At 35.3% G+C, this 19061-nt stretch overlaps 1 protein-coding gene across 1 annotated transcript in view; it reads right to left on the bottom strand.

The window, feature by feature from the left end:
• Positions 1 to 299: 299 nt before the first annotated feature.
• ARNTL2 (aryl hydrocarbon receptor nuclear translocator like 2) overlaps positions 300 to 19061 on the bottom strand; it is a 57484-nt gene continuing 38722 nt past the window's right edge. The window contains exons 8-14 of the mRNA XM_043882276.1: positions 18711 to 18817; positions 18404 to 18554; positions 16421 to 16479; positions 15127 to 15235; positions 5147 to 5222; positions 3446 to 3554; positions 300 to 920 (exon numbers count right to left, since the gene is read on the bottom strand). Coding sequence (XP_043738211.1) covers positions 784 to 920; positions 3446 to 3554; positions 5147 to 5222; positions 15127 to 15235; positions 16421 to 16479; positions 18404 to 18554; positions 18711 to 18817 — 748 coding nt within the window. The 3' untranslated portion in view covers positions 300 to 783. The remainder of the gene's footprint in view (positions 921 to 3445; positions 3555 to 5146; positions 5223 to 15126; positions 15236 to 16420; positions 16480 to 18403; positions 18555 to 18710; positions 18818 to 19061) is intronic.

Genomic DNA, 19061 nt, shown 5'->3' with positions numbered 1-19061 from the left:
AAAATCTTGAGTGGTTCTATTAAGAGTAAATCTTAATACTCTTGAGTATTAAGGCAAAGGCTAATCACTCAGCTTGAGGGCCCAAAATCTTTCCTTTTCTGTAAGCAAAGTTGACACTTTCTCAGCTTTTCCTTTTTTTGAGTTTTAAATAAGAGATCATCTCACTTAAAATCTATCTCAAAGTGCTCAACTGACCATAACTATTGTGGTTCTGTACTTGCCCAAGTCCACAAAGACTGAATACAGTATTCATTGTGATCACAATTATAAATTGCACTATCCCTTTAAATGTTCAAGTACTCACTGTTTTCTTAAAGTGGATAAGCCCTGTCCTCAGTGAAGGAAATATCTTAGGAATGGAAATGTTCCAAATTACACAAATCTTCTAAGTCAATTATAAATGAATCTCAGACACAAGGAAAATGTCCACACATTAAACTAACTCCCCAAATTCAAAACAACTGCACCATAAAATAAAAATAAAACCAAAACAAGATACATGTGGTATTCTTGGTTAAAAAGACTTTAGCAAAAATATAGCAACTAGTGGGTTTGAAGCCATGTCACTGACTAAAGCAGTCTATAGAAAATTCTGCGAATCTGAAGGGAAACATTACATTTCCCCAAACCCCTATCAAAGTCAGGAGCAAATCTATAAAAACTGGCAGACCATTAATAGGAATAAAAGATAAAAACAGTATACAAAGGATACAAAGACTATATAGTCTTTTGTAAATGAAATGCTTCAAGACTTTTCTCGTGTTTAGAGTTAAAAATCAAATGCTAGAGTGTCCAGTGGATGTCACTGAAGTCCCCGGGGCCTCCCAGGCCCCCTTCTGCTTCTAAGTAATTCATGAAGGCAGCCATGGCTGTGTCATCATTTTCACAGAGGGCTTCAAAGTCCAGCTGGACTCCTTCTCCTATCAAATTGAAATACAGGCTTGTGTAAGTACATTTGGAGATTAAAAAATGAGTTATCATCAAAAATGGCAAAGCAAGGTTAGGATACCATACAATGTATTATTGAAGGCAAAGCACACATTTTACAGATGCCAGATGTATTTTTTAATGGGTTGCCTATTTTTATAACAATCTGCTGTCAGATAAATTGCACTTCACTCATTTGATGCACATAAGGGAGTTAGTCTATGAGTTTTCTAATAAAAAATAAAAGCACTAAGAGGTACAGACTCTGAGACAGTTGGACATAAAGGGCTGGGGTTTATTCATGTGTGTATATAGAGCCTGGAAGGAGAAATTTAACTTTAATCTGCCTTGTAAAAATGCTTGTTTAACTCCAAAATGAGAAGACTGAGACAAAAGCATCACCTTCCAAAAATTTGAAAGACTCTTATAAAAGGAAGGAGTCCCCAAATTTTTGATTGAAAAAGGAAATAAAGAGGAACCATGGAAATGTGTTTTAAATCAGATACTGAAGAGGGTCTAGAAATTCATGGTTAAAACACAGCAAGAGATTAATCAAAGTTTTCTAGGTATCTTCCAAAGTACAAGAGAATTTAAGATGATTAATATGTGGTTTTTGGAGAAGGAAATGGCAACCCACTCCAGTATTCTTGCCTGGAGAATCCCATGGACAGAGGAGCCTGGCAGGCTACAGTCAACGGGATTGCAAAGAGTCAGACATGACTTAGTGACTGAGCACGCAATATGTGGTTTTTGTGAAGCTGAATGTCCAGGTTCCCTCAAGGCTTTTGATTCTCGGGCTTTCCCAGTGGCTCAGATGGTAAAGAATCTGCCTGCAATGCAGAAGACCTGGGTTTGATCGCTAAATTGGAAAGATCCTCTGGAGAAGGAAATAGCTACCCACTCCAGTATTCTTACCTGGAGAATTCTAGGGACAGAGGAGTCTGAAGGGCTACAGTCCATGGGGTCCCAAAGAGTCAACGACTGAGTGACTAACACTTTCACTTTCTTTTTTTCCCTCTGATTCTCTTTAACATTTATTTTCAGGAGATCAGAGTCAGTTATGGGAGCATAAAATTGTATCCCTTCAAGTTTCTTTATTTGGACTTTGCATAGGTATAGTTAAAATGAATAATTACATCTGAAACTTTTTATGATTGGTATCTTTTAAAAATCTTTTTCTGGAGAATGGAATTTTTCCCTAAACATGAGAGCGTTAGTTATATTTAAATTGTGTTTTAATAATACTCATAACAACTCAGTTGATAATCAGACTTTCAATGACAGGTCCATTAAGTAGACTGTGCTGTGTGTGCTCAGATGCTTAAGTTGTGTCCAACTCTTTGTGACCCTATGGACTGTAGCCCACCAGGCTCCTCTGTCTATGGGATTCTCCAGGCAAGAATACTGGAGTGGGTTGCCATGCTCTCTTCCAGGGGATCTTCCCGACCCAGGGATCAAACCTGCATCTCTCATGTCTCTTGTACTGGCAGGCAGGTTCTTTATCACTAGTGCCACCTAAGTAGCATGCACTTAAAAATTAACACTATGATTACTGTATTTAAGATCCTGAATGAAAAATCTTAGGGTTTTTTTTTTTTTATTAAAGTAGTTGATTTTATAATGTATTAGTTTTTGGTGTACAGCAAAGTGATTCGTATATACATATATATATTCTTTTTCAGATTCTTCTCCATTATAGTTTATGATACTATATTGAATAGAGTTCCCTGTGCTATATGGTAGGGCCTTGTTGTTAACCTATTTTATATACAGCAGTTTGTATCTGCTAATCCCAAACTCCTAATTTATCCTCCCCTGCTTTTGTCCTTTGATAACCATATTTGTTTTCTGTTTGTAAGTCTACCTCTGTTATGTAAATAAGTTCATTTGTGTCTTTTTTTTAGATTCCATATATGTGATACTATGTGATATTTGTCTCTCTCTGTCTGATCTATTTAATATGATAATCTCTAGGTGCATCCATGTTGCTACAATGGCATTATTCCATTCTTTTTATGGCTGAGTAATATTCCATTGTGTGTATATATACCACATCTTCTTTATCCAGTCATCTGTTGATGGGCATTTAGGTTGCTTCCATGTCTTGGCTATTGTAAATAATGCTGCTACAAACATTGGGGTACATGTATTTTTTCAAATTAGTTTTCTCCATATATATGCCAAAGAGTGGGACTGCTGGATCATATGGTAGCTCTATTTTTAGTTTAAGGAACCTCCATATGTTCTCCATAGTCATTGTACCAATTTATGCTCCCACCAACAGGGTTGAAGGGTTCTCTTTTCTCCATGCCTTCTCCCACATATATTATTTGCAGAGTTTTTGATGACGGTCATCCTGACCAGTGTGAGGTGATATCTATCTCATTGTAGTTTGGGGGGAAAACTTAGTTTTAAAGCTGTTTGCATATTTAGAAATTTCCTAAACCTGAAACTATCATGATTAAAAAAAGAGTTTTTGGAAAACCAAAACGGTGGTCAGTTGTGAAAGAAATCTTACCGAGGAGTGGTTCATGACTGAAGGGAGGAACAACACTTTGGTTTTGCTTTGTAGCCTCTCGTTCCCCTATTTCAGATGGACTTAGGGTAATCACCTCCTTATTTGACATCTGTAATGACAAAATAAAAAGTTGTAAGTTTCCTATTTGAATGAAATAAAGATTTCTTAGCAGTTTTCATATGTGGGTGTGCTGTCATGAACAATATGGCAATTTGTACTTACTGAGTGTCCTGTGCTAAGTACTCCACAAATAAAATTTTTTTTTCATGTTACAAAGTATTGTGAGGTCAAGGATCTGAGGCCTAAAGAGTCTAATATCTTGTCTAAAGTGTTGGAGCCATGATTCTAACCCAAGTCCATCTGACTCCAAAGCTCCCACATTATTCATAATCATAACTAAAGTACACAATTACACATATAAGGGAAAGTTTTAGATTAAGAAGGAAAAACATTTCAGTATTTTTTAAATGATGGTAAACTATATCTCATTCAAAGCTACAATGGGAAATAGTGCTTTGGAATAGGGAATGTATTAAACCAGAGACTTTTACCAAAAAGTTGTCATAGTGTTACACAGACATAGGCCAAGCAATCTGATGTTGAATATAGCTCATCAAAAGAAATCATTTACCTATATTGTCTGATTCAGTTGATAAACTTAATCACAATGCCTACATAACATACACTACTCAGAGATTCTTGTGGGCTACAAGGACTTAAATCCCTGTTTCTGGTATATAGTCTGGCACAAAATGCATACCCAATAAACAGGTGTCAAATGTATGAGTAAAACTTGAAAATACCAGAACAAAAGTCTATGTTAATATAAAAAGATATTTTCAGGTTCCCTTTTGTCCCTAGTCAGATTTAATTTCTCTTCTCTCCTATATTCTTATGTGCTGTGTGCTATGTCACTTCAGTTGTGTCTGATTCTTTTCGACCCCATGGACTGTAGCCCACTAGGCTCCTCGGTCCATGGGATTTCCCAGGGATGAAATCCAAGTCTCTTGTCTCCTACGTTGATGGGTGGGTTCTTTACCACCAGCGCCACCTGGGAAGTATACCTACTTTAGAGCATTTTGTTATCTGGGATACATCACAATTATATTATATGTGGGTCTTCCATATATTCAGTGCTATGTTCAGTACACACATCTTGTATGTACTTCAAATGGCTAATATTTGTTCAACTGAATTAAATAGTAGGTAATACTTATTTCGTAGCTTATATTAAACTTTTTTCCAGACCATAAGGAGTACTTTTAATCCATAGACTTGGAGTTTATTAAAATAACAGTAATAACTGTTATTTATTGAGCATATACTATGTCCTAGGAACTGTGAGGTTTTTTTGTTTCTTTGTGTATTAAATCATTTAATTCACACATCACTTTAAGAAACTGGAGCTATTATTAATCCCTGTTTTACAAGTGAGGAAGCTGAGGTGCAGAGGTTAAAAAACACACAGGAGGTTATCCCAGCAGTAAGTGAATCAAACTTGGACCCAGACATTATGGTCCCAGAAACTTCACTATTAACCACTATTCTACATTGCCTCTTAAGAACTGTGGAAAGAGATCCTTTTTTTTTTTTTTTTTTTTTTTTTACAGGATGGCCTCTTTTCTCAAAAGAAATAATCAACAAGGACCAATTTTATCATTCATTTATTTCATGAATATTATCACTTACGATAGTACTTACATTCCTGCAGTTTAGAGTGTGTGTATCTTTCAATAAATCTATTGGACTTGAATCAAGGGATGAAGATGACTGTAACCTTCAAAAATGACACATAAAACATGTTATATGTCTATTTATATATATTTTAGAGAAATTTCTCTTCTGAATACAGTCTACTGATAAAAATACAGGGAGGAACATAAAGACTGAATATCACAACAGTTTTCATCATTAGACTGACTTGTTCAGAGCCAGACATAAATTTGACAACAGAGTGCTGAGAACGCTATAGTAAACAGAAACATAAACCCCAAGGTGAAAGCTCTTAAGTAAATCATGTTACCTGTCTTAATACAACATGTTGCATAGTAATGGAACAATTACATAGTTCAAAATAGGCACTGACATCAAGAGTCAGTTCTTACCAGGATACTAAAAAGCAGAACTAGAGTAAAGAAAGATTTCCTAACATTCTGCAACCTTTTCTTTAAGTGGAAAATATGTCATGTTTTTATTATAATAGTTCATCTCCAGGTACAACATCAATGAAACACATGAAGACAAAAACATAATCATAGGCTTTTGAAGAGATAACAAATCTCTTCAAAACTTAATATGTAAAATTTATGGTGTTATATATTACTAAATGCTCAATTAGTGCTCATTATGTGATACATAATGGCATAAACATAACTTTATGGCCTTGTGTATTCCCAAGGATGCAGCTAACAAGAAATTATAGAGGGAGAAATCAAAACAGAAAAATGAAATGAATTAGGTAGGAAACACAGATGAAAAGATTAGTGACATGTCTTGGAGATTTTTCACAATGTAATGTATATAGCTTGGCTGACTTCCCATTCTGTGGTTCAAGCTTTAAAATCATCAACCACTCAATTAGCCCTTGTTTAAAGATGAAAGAAGCTAACTTCCCCTAACCATGCATGTCACTACCAGATTCTGAAATATGGCTTTCTTCATATTAGTTTACTGGGCAAAAACATGCTATTTAACTTCACCTCAGTCCCTTTTAACTAACTTAAAACCCTGTTGCTCAGTGGCCTGATCTCTTCCTCAGTGAATCTCCTTGTTGTTTGCTGAAACCAGCATGCTTTCTCCTACTCAACTCCGTACACTGGCCAAGGTGCCTCCATACACCGCACTGTGCACATTCTAATAGTTCCCAGCTAGCAACGTCTAGCTCAATTTTTGCTTTCCTTATGCTGCCCTTCCAGCATATACAGTCAAATGATTTTCATCGAGGGTGCCAAGACCATTCAGTGGGAGAAGGAATAGTCTTTTCAGCAAATTATGTGAGAAAACTGGATATCCATATGCAGACAAAGAGAGTTGGACTATAACCCTATTCAGAGTAATTTTCTTGGTTGAACTTTGTGCTACTTAGTACAAATATTTACAATTTACTTCAGAAATACATTTTAGAGCTATTATAGAAAACTCCAAAGAGATATAAAAGTAGATAATATAATGAAATCGCATACACCCACCAAACAGCTTCAGTAATTGTCCTTTCTCACCTAATAACAATGTATGAGATATAAAATTTTAAACGTTTTTGTGTAGGATGTAAAATTAATATAAATATAAATGTATTATATGTAAATGATTAATAACATCATTCTAGATGCTCCTATTCTTATTTTTTCTGCATTTGATAAAATATTCTCAGAGAAATGTTAATATGTCTCACTATGATTATATTTTTTCTTTATGATTATATATCTTTTAAAAATTTATTTATTTTTTTATTGAAGGATAATTGCTTTACAGAATTTTGTTGTTTTCTGTCAAACCTCAACATGAACCAGCCATAGGCATACATATATCCCCTCCCTATTGAACCTCCCTCCCATCTTCTTCCCCATCCCACCCCTCTAGGTTGATACAGAGCCCCTGTTTGAGTTTCCTGAGCCAGACAGCAAATTCCTGTTGGCTATCTATTTTACATATGGTAATGTAAGTTTCCATGTTACTCTTTCCATACATCTCACCTTTTCCTCCCCTCTCCCCATGTCCATAAGTCTATTCTTTATGTCTGTTTCTCCACTGCTGCCCTGTAAATAAATTTTTCAGTACCATTTTTCCAGATTCCATACATATTCATTAGAATATGATATTTATCTTTCTCTTTCTGACTTAGTCACTCTGTGTAATAGGTTCTAGGTTCATCCACCTCATTAGAACTGGCTCCAAAGCATTCCTTCTTATGTCTGAGTAATATTCCATTATGCATATGTGCCACAACTTCTTTATCCATTCATTTGTCAATGGACATCTAAGTTGCTTCCATGTTCTAGCTATTGGAAATAGTGCTGCAATGAACAATGGGATACATGTGTCTTTTGCAATTTTGGTTTCCTCAGGGTATATGCCTAGGAGTGGGATTGCTGGGTCATATGGTGGTTTTATTCCTAGTTTTTTAAGGAATCTCCATACCGTCTTCCATAGTGGCTATATCAGTTTACATTCCCACCAACAGTGCAAGAGCATTCCTTTTCTCCACACCCTCTCCAGCATTTATTGTTTGTAGACGTTTTGATGATGACCATTCTGACTGGTGTGAGGTGATATCTCATTGTAGTTTTGATTTGCATTTCTCTAATAATGAGCCATGTTGAGCATCTTTTCATGTGTTTGTTAGCCATCTGTATGTCTCCTTTGGAGAAATGTCTGTTTAGGTCTTTTTCCCATTTTTTGATTGGGTTGTCTGTTTTTCTGGTATTGAGTTGTATGAGCTGCTTTGTATATTTTGGAAATTAATCCTTTGTCAGTTGTTTCATTTGCTATTATTTTCTCCCATTCTGAGGGCTGTCTTTTCACCTTGCTTATAGTTTCCTTTGCCGTGCAAAAGCTTTTAAGTTTAATCAGGTCCCACTTGTTTACTTTTGTTTTTATTTCCATTACTCTAGGAGGTGGGTCATAGAGGATCTTACTTTGATTTATGTCATCAAGTGTTCTGCTTATGTTTTCCTCTAAGAGTTTTATAGTTTCTGGTCTTACATTTAGATCTTTAATCCATTTTGAGTTTCTTTGTGTATGGTGTTAGGAAGTGTTCTAATTTCATTTGTTTACATGTAGCTGTCCATTGATTGAAGAGGCTGTCTTTGCCCCATTGTATATTCTTGCCTCCTCTGTCAAAAATAAGGTACCCTTAGGTGCATGGGTTTTTTCTGGGCTTTCTATCTTGTTCCATTGGTCTATATTTCTGTTTTTGTGCCAGTACCATACTGTCTTGATGACTGTAGCTTTGTAGTATAATCTGAAGTCAGGAAGGTTGATTCCTCCAGCTCCACTCTTCTTAAGAGTGCTTTGGCTATTCAGGGTCTTTTGTGTTTCCATATGAATTGTGAAATTTTTTGTTCTAGTTCTGTGAAAAATGCCATTGGTAATTTGATAGGGATCACATTGAATCTGTAGATCGTGTTTGGTAGTATAGTCATTTTCACAATATTGATTCTTCCTACCCAGGAACATGGAATATCTCTCCATCTGTTTATGTCATCTTTGATTTCTTTCATCAGTGTCTTACAATTTTCTATGTACAGTTCTTTTGTCTTCCTAGGTAAGTTTATTCCCAGATATTTAATTCTTTGTTTGTTTGCAATGGTGAATGGGATTTATTCCTTAATTTCGCTTTCAGATTTTTCATTGTTAATATATAGAAATGCAAGTGATATCTGTGTATTGATTTTGTATCCTGCAACTTTTCTAAATTCACTGATCAGCTCTAGTAATTTTCTGATACAATCTTTAGGGTTTTCTATGTACAGTTTCATGTCAACTGCAAACAGTGAGAGCTTTACTTCTTTTCCCATCTGGATTTGTTTTATTTCTTTTTCTTCTCTGACGGCTGTAGCTAGGACTTCCAGAACAATGTTGAATAATAGTGGTGACAGTGGACACCCTTGTCTTGTTCCTGATTTTAGGGGGAATGTTCTCAGTTTTTCACCATTGAGAATAATGTTTGCTGTAGGCTTATCATATATGGTCTTTACTGTGTTCAGGTAGGTTCCTTCTATGCCCATTTTTTTTGAAGAGTTTTAATCATAAATGGGTGATGAATTTTGTCAAAGGCTTTTTCTGCATCTATTGAGATGATCATGTGGTTTTTACCTTTCAATTTGTTAATATGGTGTGTCACATTGATTGATTTGCCTATATTGAATAATCCTTGCATCCCGGGAATAAACCCAACTTAATTATGGTGTGTGAGCTTTTTGATATGTTGCAGAATTCTGTTTGCTAAAATTTTTTTGAGGATTTTTGCATCCATGTCCATCAGTGACATTGGCCTGTAGTTTTTTCTTTTTATGTTGTCTTTGTCCGGTTTGGGTATCAGGGTGGTGGTGAACTCGTAGAATGAGTTTGGAAGTGTTCCTTCCTCTGCAATTTTTGGAAAGAGTTTTAGAAGGATTAGCATTAGCTCTTCTTTAAATGCTTGATAGAATTCTCCTGTGAAGCCATCTGGTCCTGGCTTTTGTTTTTTGGGAGATTTTTGATCACAGCTTCAGTTTCAGTGCTTGTGATTGGGTTGTTCATAATTTCTATTTTATCCTGGTTCAGTCTTGCAAAATTTAACTTTTCTAAGAATCTGTCCATTTCTTCCAGGTTATCCATTTTATTGCCATATAGTTGTTCATAATAGTCTCTTATAATCCTTTATATTTCTGCATCGTCTGTTGTAACCTCTCCTTTTTCATTTCTAATTTTGTTGATTTGATTATTCTCTCTTTTTTTCTTGATGTGTCTGGCTAAAGGTTTGTCAACTTTGTTTATCTTCTCAAAGAACCAGCTTTTAGTTTTATTAATCTTTACTATTGTTTCTTTCATTTCTTTTTCATTATTTCTGCTCAGATCATTATGATTTCTTTCCTTCTACTAATTTTGGGGGTTTTTTGTTCTTCTTTTTCCAGTTGTTTTAGGAGTAAAGTTAGGTTGTCTATTCGATGTTTTTCTTGTTTCTTGAGTAGGACTGTATTGCTATAAACTTCCCTCTTAGAACTGCTTTTACTGCATCCCATAGGTTTTGAGTTGTGTTTTCATTGTCATTTGTTTCTAGAATTTCTTTTATTTCCCTTTTGATTTCTTCAGTAACCTTTTGGTTATTTAGATACTTGTTTAATCTCCATGTGTTTGTGTTTCTTACAGTTTTTTTCCTTGTAATTGATATCTAGTCTCATAGTGTTGTGGTCAGAGAAGATGCCTGATACAATTTCAATTTTCTTAAATTTACTGAGGTTTAATTTATGACCCAAGATGTGGTCTATCCTGGAGAATATTCCATGTACACTTGAGAAGAAGGTGTTTTCTTCTGCATTTGGATGGAAAGTCCTGAAGATATCAATGAGACCCATCTCATCTGATGTATCATTTAAGACTTGTGTTTCCTTATTAATTTTCTGTTTTGATGATCTGTCCATTGGTGTGAGCAGGGTGTTAAACTCTCCTACTATTATTGTGCTACTGTCAATTTCTCCTTTTAAGTCTGTTAGTGTTTGTCTTATGTATTGAGGTGCTCCTATTTCAGTGCATAGGTACTTACAATTGTTATGTCTTCCCCTTGGATTGATCCCTTGATCATTATGTACTGTCCTTCCTTATCTCTTGTAATCTTCTTTATTTTAAGGTCTACTTTGTCTGATATGAGGATTGCTACTCCAGTTTTCTTTTGCTTCCTATTTGCATGGAATATATTTTTCCATCCTCTCACTTTCGGTCTATATATGTCTTTAGGTCTGAAGTGTGTTTCTTGTAGACAGCATATATGGGTTTTGTTTTTGTATCCATTCAGCCAGTCTGTGTCTTTTGGTTGGAGCATTTAATCCACTTACATTTAAAGTAATTATTGATATATATGTTCCTATTGCTGTTTTCTTAATTGTTTGGGGTTTGTTTTTGCAGATCTTTTTCTTCTCTTGTATTTCTTGACTATGTAAGTCCATTTAACATTTGTTGTAAAGCTGGTTTGGTGGTACTGAATTATCTTAACTTTTGCTTATCTGAAAAGCTTTTGATTTCTCCATCAATTTTGAATGAGGTCCTTGACGGGTACAGTAATCTTGGTTGTAGATTTTTCCCTTTCAGTACTTTAAATATATCCTGCCATTCCGTTCTGGCCTGCAGAGTTTCTGCTGAAAGATCAGCTGTTAAGCATATGGGATTTCCCTTGTATATTACTTGTTGCTTTTCCCTTGCTGCTTTTAATATTCTTTCTTTGTGTGTTTAGTCTTTGTCTGTTTTAGTATGTGTTGTGGTGTTATTTCTCCTTGGAGTTATCCTGTATGGGACTCTTCCTGTCTGTTGGGCTTGATTGACTATTTTCTTTTCCATGTTGGGAAAATTTTCAACTATAATCTCTTCAAACATTTTCTCATACCCTTTCTTTTTCTCTTCTTCTTCTGAGACCCCTTTCGAATGTTGGTGCATTTGATATTGTCCCAGGTATCTCTGAGACTATCCTCAATTCTTTGCATTCTTTTTACTTTATTCTGCTCTTCCAAAGTTATTTCCTCCATTTTATCTTCCAGCTCACTGATTCATTTTTCTGCTTCAGATATTGTGCTATTGGTCCGTTCTAGAGTATTTTTAATTTCAGTAATTGTTTGTCTCTGTATGTTTATTCTTTAATTCTTCTAGGTCTTTGTTAATTGATTCTTGCATTTTCTCCATTTTGTTTCCAAGGTTTTTGATCATCTTTACTATCATTATTCTGAACTCTTTTTTCAGGTAGTTTGCCTATTTCCTCTTCATATATTTGGACTTCTGTGTTTCTAGTTTTACCTTCATTTGTGTAATATTTTTCTGCCTTATCATTATCTTTTTTTAACTTACTGTGTTTGAGGTCTCTTTTCCAGTCTTCAAGGTTGAATTCTTTCTTCCTTTTGGCCCTGGTAAGTTTGGTCCAGTAGTTTGTGTAAGCTTCGTATAGGGTGAGATTTGTGCTGAATTTTTGTTTGTTTGCTTGCTTGTTTATTTTGCCTCTGATGGGCAAGGCTGAGTGAGGTGGTAATCTGTCTGCTGATGATTGGGTTTGTATTTTTGCTTTGTTTATTGTTTAGACGAGGCGTCCTGCACAAGCTGTTACTGGTAGTTGGGTGTTTCTGGGTGTTGTAGTCAAGTGGTTTCCTTTGTGTGAGTTCTCACTATTTGATACTCCCTAGGGTTAATTCTCTGGTAGTCTAGGGTCTTGGAGTCAGTGCTCCTACTCCAAAGGCTCAGGGCTTGATCTCTCTGATGACGTGTTCAGTGGTGGAGAGGTGGAGTTTCCTCCTGGATATGATCCCCTCAATCTCCTACCCTCCTCCCCAGCCAGGGAGATCGCCAGACGTGCACTGGTCAACCTGCTTTGCCCTGGCCTCGCTTATCAGGGTGGCCCAGGTACCAGAAGGAGGCGGCCACAGCAGCCTGGCCTCAAATCCCACAAACTCGAGATGCGGGCCCACTGGCCACTCTCTCCAGAGGTGCCAAGTCTGGAGCACCCACAACCATGAATCAGGGAAGCAACACAGGCGGCTGCGGCTGCTGATTATATATCTTTTTTTCTGATTTTTGCTTTATGTTCTTTGTTTCTTTGTTGTTAGATGTCTAATGGTTTATGATGTCTATTTTCTTTGTGAATTGTACCTTTTGTTGTTAAAAATATTCATCCTTGTTTCATTTAAAAATAAATTAATTCTAAAAAATTGTCCTTTCCTAATCTTGTTAAATGTATTTAACCCAAACTCATACTTCCCCTTTCTTCCCAGACACTTCACCACTTAATCTGTAAATACTTCTCACTGGAGAAATACTGATTTAATTGATTATGGGGTACTGCCCATGATATAACTGTTTTCTTGGGCTATTATACCTACCTCTTAAAAACTTGAATTCCACAACATTATTTTTCTAACATCTAAGGAAATTCTGAGTTCAAAATTAATCTAAAACCTGCCTAACGGGTTTTAGATGAGTAATTAGGGGCCTGTATATATGCATATTCACATATATCCACACATATCTTTTTTTCTTATGAAAGTGGAAATGAAGTTGCTCAGTTGTGTCTGACTCTTTGCAATTCCATGGACTGCTGCCTACCACACTCCTCTGTCCATGGCATTTTCCAGGCAAGAGAGCTGCAGTGGGTTGCCATTTCCTTCTCAGGGGAATCTTCCTGACCCAGAGATCGAACCCGGGTCTCCTGCATTGCAGGCAGATACTTTACTGTCTGAGCCACCAGGAAAGCCCATAATACTATTCTTTTGTTCTATTTTTGTGCTTTTTTCTATTAACCATATAAAGTTCTTTCCATATTAGCATAAATAGGGCTACCTAATATTTAACTGTTGCAAAGTATAACATTGTATGGATACACCATAATAAGTTGTGGTTATGATAAATATTTAAATCCCTACTGTAGATAAGTGCAGCAAGGAACAGTCTTATTCATGGATCTTTTTGCAGTTGTAAAAGAATATTTGCTTCTGAGGTAGGGTTGTTGAGTCTATGATTATATACAACTACATTTTTTATGGGTATTATTAAATTACCCTCCAAGAGCCTTCACTAATTTATACTCCCATGGACAGTTTGACTGTTTCCTCACACTCTCACTAGTATTATCAAACTTGCAAACTTTTGACCATCTCCTAAATGAAAATGGGTATCTTATTATCATTTAATTTTGTGCGTGTATATACATATATATATAATTTTAACTATGAGTGGGGTTAAACAATTTTTAAAGTTTCTTAGCCATTTGTTTTTTTCCAAGTCTACTCTCCAACTTTTTTTTTAATATTGAGCTATTTTTAAAACTTCCTTGACAACTATATTCTTTATACTACCCATAAAGTTTTATATATATAATTATATACAATTTATGATATATAAAGTTTAATATAACATTCAATAACTTTATACTATAAAATTCTCCAGCAGTTCAGTTCAGTCACTCAGTCATGTCCGATTCTTTGTGACCCCATGGACTGTAGCACACCAGGCCTCCCTGTCCATCACCAACTCCTGGAGTTTACTCAAACTCATGTCCATTGAGACGGTGATGCCATCAAACCATTTCATCCTCTGTCGTCCCCTTCTCCTCCTGCCTTCAATACTTTCCACCATCAGGGTCTTTTCAAATGAGTCAGTTCTTCACATCAGGTGACCAAAGTATTGACGTTTCAGCTTCAGCATCAGTCCCTCCAGTGAATATTCAGGACTGATTTCCTTTAGGATGGACTGGTTGGATCGCCTTGTAGTCCAAGGGACTCTCAAGTGTCTTCTCCAACACCACAGTTTAACAGCATCGATTCTTTGGCACTCAGCTTTCTTTATAGTCCAATTCTCACATCCATACATGACTACTGGAAAAACCATAGCTTTGACTAAACGGACCTCTGTTGGCAAAGTAATGACTCTGCTTTTTAATATGCTGTCTAGGTTGGTTGCTTCCTGTTGCTTCCTGACCTGCATACAGATTTCGTAGGAGGCAGGTCAGGTGGTCTGGTATTCCCATCTCTTTAAGAATTTTCCAGTTTGTTGTGATCCACACAGTCAAAAGTTTCATATATTAAGATAATTAGTATATTTTATCATATATAATACATATATTTTCTAAGGCTTATAATTTGTCTTTTAACCTTTAACCTTGTTAATTACAATGGTTATAGTTACGTTTGAGTTTTTATACAATTAAATTTATCCATTTTTATCTTAATGAGTTCCAGGTTCTATGCAATGTATAGGAAGAAGTATAGAAGTATACAGATGTATATAGAAGTATACAGATGTATATAGATGTATACAGATGTATACAGATGTATATAGATGTATATAGAAGACTTTCCAAACTAAGTTGCTACTATAAAAGTGATCTCTTCCATTATGTTATTAAACTGGTTACTGTTTGCATATAGGAAACCTATTGATTTTTTAATATTTGTATGGTTAATAAGATGATGATTCTACTTGTGAAAGTATTTACAGTAATCAAACATTACCTTTGTAAGTCCAGAAGTTCACTTGCAACATCTGTTCCAATACTACCAGCACCAAGTAATATTTCCGTAGATGTTCCAGGCACACTAATAAAAGACTGTCTAGAGGATCCTAAATCATAACAAAAGATTCAACTGAGGACTTTAAAAAGTATATAACTTAATCAATATATTTTTTTCAATTCAAATATATCTCCTATTTCTCTCTTTAAAAGAAACAAACCAGCTGCATCCTAAAATGTTAGAAAGATTCCTGTTTACATTACAAACATTCTCATAATGGTTTAAGATGCTTATAAAGACTGATATGAATCAAGTATGTGGGAAGTCACTGAGGGGTCAATCATGACCTGTAACCCTTGAGTACAGACAGTTCCTTCACACTTTAACCTCCACACTAAAGGCAGAGCAATTCCATTTTTTTCCTTTTATTGATGTATAGTTGATTTATAATATTGTTAGTTCCCAGTGTACAGCAAAGTGATTCAGTTGTACATATATATGTGTATCTATATTCTTTTTCAGATTCTCTTCCATTATAGGTTATTACAAGATATTACTACAGTTCCCTGTGCTATATAAGAAATTCTTATTATGTTACATATAGCTATGTGTATCTGTTAATCCCATACTCCTAATTTAACCCTCTCAACCCCACTATTTCCCCTGTGGTAACCATAAATTTGCTTTCTATGTCTGTGAGTCTATTTCTGTTTGGTAAATATGTTTAAGAGTATTATTTTTTTAGATCCCACCTATAAGTGATATCATATTTGTCTTTCTCTGACTTACCTCACTTAGTATGACAATCTCTGGGTCCATCCATATTGCTGCAAATCGCAATGTTTCATTCTTTTTTATGGCTGAATACGACTCTACTGTTAATATTTCCTAATACATTAATTTTTCTTAATGCAAATAATATATTAACATATTCCTGTGGTGAACAGCTATGATAACTTCCCCTTGGTGCTTTTCATGAATTGGACCAACAGACATTTAAGCGCTCTAATATACAAGGAACTATGCTAGCAGCTGCTGGTTCATAATAAGTAAAACACCATTTCTGCTCTTAAGGGACTCACAGTCTAGTGGTGAGCCAGTTGAGTGAACAACTTATTGCAATACAATAAAAGATTATAACAGAAGTGTGACCAAAGTACTGTGGGAATTCTGAGGAGGATAACTCAACCCACTGAAATCTTTTCAAGTTCACTTAGAAATTTTTCCCTCTCCAAGACAGATAAAGATGATAACTTTCTTAGTAATAAGTCTTCACACCTAAAACTAAGCTTACCTTCTGATGACTGAGAGCTGCAAGGAAGCAATGATGTTTCTCCAGCATCATTATGTCCCCTACAATTCAGAAACACCGTAGGTGATTTTTTTAAGGTGAAGGAAAATGTTAAAGCAACTACATTAAGCTCTGTGTATCTGAATGGCCAGTTCTTGACCCACTAGTGTTTTATATGCATATTGTTAATATCACCACCAGATATTGAGGTATTGATGTGCTAAGTACCAGGGCTTTTGCCAGATGCCATATTACCCTGTAATGTATATGTTCTCACAGATACAAATTCTCAGTTCATAGTCTAATGATAAGAAGGCAAGAGTTATTGGGATGAGTAATAGGATTATCAGGATGGGTAATTAGTACCTACTGTAAGTACTAACTGAACTGAACTGAACTGAACTGCAGGTACTAAGAATTGGAGGGGCTTTTTAAAAAAACTAAATATTTCAGATAAGGAAATAGAATTGGGTTGATAAAACCTTATAGCAATTTTAAATAAAACATAGAAAAATAATACTTGGAATGGGGCCATGCTAGCATATTGAGCATATCAAGAAAAGCTGGCTCTTTCTTTAGACCGACATAGCCATAGACCAGGGCTTGGAAGGCAGTGAATGGTCTGGATTTCTGCTTATCCCTCAGCCAAATATTTTTATACAAGTATATGTGGTCCCAAAGTTTAGAAGATGGACATGAAAAAATGATGTGGAGGCCAAAATGACTTCTAACAATTATGTGCTTATGTGCTTATTTGCTCAGTTATATCCGACAAAAGTCTTTGCAGCCCGATGGACTGTAGTCTGTCAGGCTCCTCTGTCCATGGGGATTCTCTAGGCACGAATACTGGAGTGGGTTGCCATGCCCTCCTTGAGGGGATCTTCCCAAGCCAGGGATCAAACTCAGGCCTGCCATATTGCAGGTGGATTCTTTACCATCTGAGCCACTAGTGAAGCCTTCTTACAATTATAAACAGTTTAAAGCCACATCCACAGTGTTTTTTGGAAGGACAAAAGAAGGTCATGAAGGGTAGGAAAAAACTGAATAAACGCATCTACTGTCACATTTTATACCAAGCCAAAAGGAATTTATTACAAAAGGGCAAACTTTTAGCTTAATTCTGAGAACTAATGCCAATGAGCAGTGAATGAATTACTCAAAATATATACTCAAGTTACAAAGCCAGGGGATCACATGGGTTTTTTTAAATTGAAGTATAGTTGATTTACAATGATTCATGTGTATAGCAAAGTGATTTTTCTTTTTCAGTTTCTTTTCCATTATATCATAGGTTATTAAAAGATATTGAATATAGTTCTCTGTGTGATATAGTAGGTCCTTGTTCATCTATTTTATATATAGTAGTTTGTATTTATTAATCATCAATTCCCAATTTATTCCCTCCCTTTCTTCTTTGGCAACTATGTTTGCTTTCTATGTGAGTTTCTTTCTATTTTGTAAATAAGTTCATTTGTGTAATTCTTTAATTAATTAATTTTTTGGAGGGTAAAATCTCAATTTTTTATTGAGATATAATTGACATAACATTATATTAGTTTCAGGTGTACAAGATAATGATTTAATATTTGCATATATTGAAAAATATTCACCACAAAAGTCTAATTAACACCTGTCATTGCACATAGTTACAATTTTTATCCTTGTGATGAGAACTTTTTAAAAAAATTAATTTTTTTGAATTGGAGTATAATTGCTTTACAATGTTTAGTTTCTACTGTATTTATAATTTTTAAAGATTCTATTAATATATGTAAGTGATATCATATATTTGTCTTTTTCTGTCTGACTTACTTCACTTAGTAGGATAATCTCTAGGTCTACTCATGTTGCTGCAAATGGCATTAACTCAAGTTATAAAGCCAGAGAATCAAATAGTTTTAATGACTTAGCAAGATGAAAGGAGAGAAACAAAGATACTCATTTGAAATTAATAAAAAGGTCTTAACAACATAAAATATTACTTACAAAACTAAAGTGTTGACAGACACAATATATTCCAGTTCTTTGGTCCAAGGATTTGTGAAACTAAACCACTGGCTTTTTAAAGTTACGAAAGAGCCATCTTTTGCTCTGAATTTGTACAAATCTGTAAATATTTTCTCTTTACTCTGTAGAACTTAATAAGAAAAGATAATAATCAGCATAACAGTTTACCACTGTATAAATCAGTCCTTTAAGGATTAGCTCAAGGTTCAGATTTCACAGGAATGAAAAATTAAGAGCTGAAGCTATAATTAAAAAGTACTAAAAGACAACCCCACTTAAGGCATACCTGCTTTGTGCTTGTCAGTCAAATTACTATGGTCATCCTGATGAAAATATTCATAACAAGAAGTTCCCAAGAGTTCCTGAGGCAGATATCCTAAAATTGCTGTTGCCCTAGTTTTAAAATTAAAGGTAAAGTTTAGAATTGGTGAATGTATCCCCTTCTGGAAGATTGCTTTTCCATACATGGTCAGGACAGTAGAGATGTGGACCAGGAGATGAGTAACCCTTAGCTTCACTGGGCTCCCTTTGGCTGCCCTAGACCCAGATTAGAGTTGCAAAGCAGAATGGACACCCAGGCACCAGGCTGCTCCAGAGGCCACCTACCTAATCCACAGTATGCTGGTCTCACCATGCA

Source organism: Cervus elaphus, chromosome 22 (genome assembly GCF_910594005.1).
Source record: "Cervus elaphus chromosome 22, mCerEla1.1, whole genome shotgun sequence".
Classification (NCBI taxonomy): domain Eukaryota; kingdom Metazoa; phylum Chordata; class Mammalia; order Artiodactyla; family Cervidae; genus Cervus; species Cervus elaphus.
This window is presented reverse-complemented; position numbering and strand designations above follow the sequence as displayed.